Source organism: Anarrhichthys ocellatus, unplaced genomic scaffold (assembly GCF_004355925.1).
Source record: "Anarrhichthys ocellatus isolate YVR2014 unplaced genomic scaffold, GSC_Weel_1.0 scaffold870, whole genome shotgun sequence".
Lineage (NCBI taxonomy): Eukaryota > Metazoa > Chordata > Actinopteri > Perciformes > Anarhichadidae > Anarrhichthys > Anarrhichthys ocellatus.
This window is the reverse complement of record NW_022280844.1, coordinates 1-5,080: the sequence shown is the minus strand read 5'-3', so window position 1 is coordinate 5,080 and position 5,080 is coordinate 1. Positions and strand designations below refer to the sequence as shown.

General features: G+C 40.0%; 1 protein-coding gene across 1 annotated transcript in view; it reads left to right on the top strand.

Annotated features, from left to right (window-relative positions):
* Nucleotides 1-4,998, top strand: part of LOC116377080 (glutamate receptor ionotropic, NMDA 1-like) — a gene marked incomplete at its 5' end in the record, with an annotated part of 14,833 nt that extends 9,835 nt beyond the window's left edge. The window contains 5 exons of the mRNA XM_031838623.1: nt 52-138; nt 1,526-1,661; nt 1,868-1,995; nt 2,668-2,832; nt 4,875-4,998. Coding sequence (XP_031694483.1) covers nt 52-138; nt 1,526-1,661; nt 1,868-1,995; nt 2,668-2,832; nt 4,875-4,997 — 639 coding nt within the window. The remainder of the gene's footprint in view (nt 1-51; nt 139-1,525; nt 1,662-1,867; nt 1,996-2,667; nt 2,833-4,874) is intronic.
* Between the last annotated feature and the right edge of the window lie 82 nt (nt 4,999-5,080).

Below are 5,080 nucleotides of genomic sequence, written 5' to 3'. Positions count from 1 at the left end.
TGTGTGTGTGTGTGTGTGTGTGTGTGTGTGTGTGTGTGTGTGTGTGTTCAGGTTGTGATGAACCCTCAGAGGAAGATCATCTGGCCTGGAGGGGAGACAGAGAAACCAGTCGGATACCAGATGTCGACTAAACTGAAGGTACTACTAGTACTACTGTTACTGACACTACTAGTACTGTTGTTCACGATGCTACTAGTACTACTGTTACTGATACTACTAGTACTGCTGTTCACGATGCTACTAGTACTACTGTTACTGATACTACTAGTACTACTGTTACTCATACTACTTAAACTACTGTTACTCATACTATCTTAACTTATGTTACTCATACTACTAAAACTACTGTTTCTGATACTACTAAAACTACTGTTGGTCATACTACCTTAACTTCTGTTACTCATACTACTTAAACTACTGTTACTCATACTACCTTACCTTATGTTACTCATACTACTAAAACTACTGGTACTCATACTATCTTAACTTATGTTACTGATACTACTAAAACTACTGTTTCTGATACTACTAAAACTACTGTTACTCATATTACTTAAACTACTGTTACTGATACTATATTAACTTATGTTACTCATACTTCTAAAACTACTGTTACTCATACTATCTTAACTTATTTTACTCATACTACTAAAACTACTGTTTCTGATACTACTAAAACTACTGTTACTCATACTACTAAAACTACTGTTGGTCATACTGCCTTAACTTCTGTTACTCATACTACTAAAACTACTGTTTCTGATACTACTAAAACTACTGTTAGTCATACTACCTTAAGTTCTGTTACTCATACTATTAAAACTACTGTTTCTGATACTACTAAAACTACTGTTACTCATACTACTAAAACTACTGTTGATCATAATGCCTTAACTTATGTTACTCATACTATTAAAACTACTGCTGCTGATACTACTTAAACTACTTAAACTACTTTTACTGATACCACTAAAACTACTGTTACTCATACTACTTAAACTACTGTTACTCATACTATCTTAACTTCTGTTACTCATACTATTAAAACTACTGTTACTGATACTACTAAAACTACTGTTACTCATACTACTTAAACTACTGTTACTCATACTGCCTTAACTTCTGTTACTCATACTATTAAAACTATTGTTACTGATACTACTAAAACTACTGTTTGTCATACTGCCTTAACTTCTGTTACTCATACTATTAAAACTACTGTTACTGATACTACTTAAACTACTTTTACTCATACTACTTAAACTACTGTTAGTCATATTACCTTAACTACTGATACTGACACTACTTAAACTACTGTTACTGTTAAAGGTTCAGAGTGCTCGTTTGGTCATGTGTCAGTCTGTATTTAGGCCTCAGGTCACAACAGCTTGTAAAGAACAGTGTTGTCTCTGCTGTCGTTGATGCAGCAGACCTTTGTCTCTGGTCCATGATGTAGTTCTTGTCTTCTACTTTAGTATTTGTGTCCTCGTTTTGTTGTTCTCATCAATAAATGAAATGTCTTCAGATTGTGACGATCCATCAGGAGCCGTTTGTTTACGTGAAGCCGACAAAGACTGATGGGACGTGTAAAGAAGAGTTCACCGTCAACGGAGTCCTGATCAAGAAGGTGATCTGTACCGGACCCAACGGGACCACACCAGGTACACACACACACACACACACACACACACACACACACAGTTAATGTTTCTGCTGCACCAATATTTCATTCACGATTCATGTATTTGACTGACAGGAAAGAGTTTTAGTCTAAAACTCTAGTTGGTCCTCACAAGGATAGAAGATCACACTGATACGTGCACACAAACGTGCACACCACTGACCCTGTGTGTGTGTGTGTATCCAGGTCAGCCTATCGTCCCTCAGTGTTGCTATGGTTTCTGCGTCGACTTGCTCATCAAGCTAGCGATGAGCATGAACTTCACCTACGAGGTTCACCTGGTGGCTGATGGGAAATTTGGCACGCAGGAGCGCGTAAGTGTATGTGTGTGTCTGAGTGTGTGTTTGTGTGTGTGTCTCTGTCTGTGAGTGATGTCATGTTACCAGCTCTAGTCATGTGACCTGTTTACTGATTCTCCTCCAGCTCATCACTGAGGCTTGTTGCCATGGAGACCAGAGCTCTGTCCCTCAGTGTGACCTTGTGGAGGCTCAGAGACATGAACACCTCCTCTAGCACCTCCTCTAGCACCTCCTTCACCATCTCTAACACCTCCTCTAACACCTCCTTCACCATCTCTAAAACCTCCTCTAGCACCTCATCTAACACCTCCTCTAGCACCTCCTTCACCATCTCTAACACCTCCTCTAGCACCTCCTTCATCATCTCTAACACCTCCTCTAGCACCTCCTTCATCATCTCTAACACCTCCTTCACCTCCTTCATCATCTCTCTTTAACACCTCCTTCACCATCTCTAACACCTCCTTCATCATCTCTAACACCTCCTTCACCCCCTTCATCATCTCTCTTTAACACCTCCTTCATCATATCTAACACCTCCTTCACCTCCTTCATCATCTCTCTTTAACACCTCCTTCACCATCTCTAACACCTCCTTCACCATCTCTAACACCTCCTTCATCTCCTCCGTCATCACCTCCTTCATCGCCTCCTCCTCCTCCTCCTAACAGAGTGTCTCCTCCTCAGGTGAACAACAGTAATAAGAAGGAGTGGAACGGGATGATGGGGGAGCTGTTGGGAGGTCTGGCAGACATGATCGTTGCTCCTCTCACCATCAACAACGAGCGCGCTCAGTACATCGAGTTCTCCAAACCCTTCAAGTACCAGGGCCTCACCATCCTGGTGAAGAAGGTCAGCTGACTCTTGATCTCTGCTCTCATTGGTTAGAAGAGTCAGACCGTAAAACACTGATTCTTAAAGCTACAGTACGTAACTTTAAACAAACAGAACTTTATGACAACAATGAGTCTAATCTGCTGCTACTTCTTCTTTTATTAGTTATAAAGTGTTACTCTATTATCATACTATGAGTAGCTGTCTGTCTGTCATAAAGCTGGTTCATAAACTACAGGACTGATATTTAAAGTGAAAGTGAGTAACTTTGTTATTGAGGTTACAGAGATGTCGTCACTACCGCATTGCATTGTGGGATATTACTGCTGGCGTAGCGTCCAGTGTTTTAGTGTATGTTGTTGTTTTTCACACTCAGTTTGGGACGTTCTGGAACATGTTTTTATTCAATAAAATGTCAGTTGAGAATCCAGTTGTGGTTCTGAGCTGAACCAGGTTCCAGGTCTAGACCACTATGTTGCTGGACTCTGAAGGATATTTTGGGATGTTTGAGGTCAGACTGACCCAGTTCACAGCCGGTCAATAGTTTCCATTGGCCTGCTGCTGTGATACAGAAACAACTCTTTGATTCTAGTACAAGTATGAGTACTTCATGACACTATTATACCAGGGGTCGCCAATTGGCGGACCACGGTCTGAATCCGGAACCAGACGCTGTTGTATCCGGACCCAGGAGCTAAAATCGGTCGATAATTGACAATTATTAAATATTGACGGAGCGATTCTACTTTAACCGCCACATCTTTTCCAGCAGTTACGGTACTTGTTCAGCGGTGCAGGAAACACACCGACCAATGCGTTGTAAATCACATCACGTGATGCAGCTCAGCCAATCAAATATGGGCATTCTGACACCTTTCCTGATTCCAGTGGGATGTAGACACACCGTGACACACGGGGAGACACGAGGAAACACATCGCGGAGCAGGACTAATATATTGTGTACCGTAAAAGTTGAATCACAGGACTTTCCCCAAGATGAGAAAGATTGCCAGAGAGACCAGAGTCTGTAACCAAGAATGGACCGACATGTAAAGGCCAATTCTTCCCACGGACAGCTTAAAGTCTTCGTCTCATTTGGAGCGTGAGTGGGTACGTTACCCACTCACGTCTGACATGAAGACAGAACATAAACCTAAGAGTCCAATATGGTCAGAATTGTGACAAATTCACTGACCAACAATGATGTCAACAGAGAGAATAGAGCTGAAACAAGTGGTTTAATAACCACAGATAAAGATCATGCACACTGATTTCTCTTGTTAGAAGATGAGAAAAATATAATATTGTGGCTTTTTTTATTGACATCACTTCACACCTGAATGAACTGAATTTAAAGCTGCAGGACAATTCAGTGAAATTGATTTTTCTAAAATGAATTACTTTATTTTAAGATGCACATTAAAAAGCTTTCTTTATGTCAGTTATTCTTTAATCCAGACGTTATTGTACTTGAAATGAGAAGAACATTTATGTATTTCTATGTATTATTTATAATCCATCCAGTTAAATGTGGAAACTGAGAATAATAATTGTTAAACTATAATTGATGTGTACTTTCTTTATTTGATTTGACAGTTGTTGACTACACAGAGATGTTACTACTACTAGACTTCTTGAATATACAAGAATATATATAGGCACTAAATAGCGCAAGTTAGATATTATTGTAATGTTCCAGACCTTTGCACGTGGAGATTTTCTCAATCTGGACCTTTTGGAAATTTAATTGAATACCCCTGTATTATACTGTACTATATATTATATATACACGTTTTATTTAATCAGAGGATCCTCACTTTTTAATATACAACGTGATGTTTACATCTCCTTCATCACCTCAAATCAAACTTTATTTATGAGGGAGGAGTGTAAACCAACAGGACGTACGGTACAGATGTCCTCAGACTGGGACTGGACTGGTTCGAGTGGTTTCACCGGTTTTACTGGTTCCAGTGGTTCCACCGGTTTCACTGGTTTTACCGGTTTCACTGGTTTTACTGGTTTCACTGGTTCCACTGGTGTACTTCTGTTTCCTTTAGGAAATCCCTCGCAGCACTCTGGACTCATTCATGCAGCCGTTCCAGAGCACACTGTGGCTGTTAGTCGGTCTGTCGGTCCACGTGGTGGCAGTGATGCTTTACCTATTAGACCGGTTCAGGTAGGTCTCAGTACTATATATGTGTATGTATGTATATATATATATATGTATACGTATATATGTATATATATATATGTATATATATAT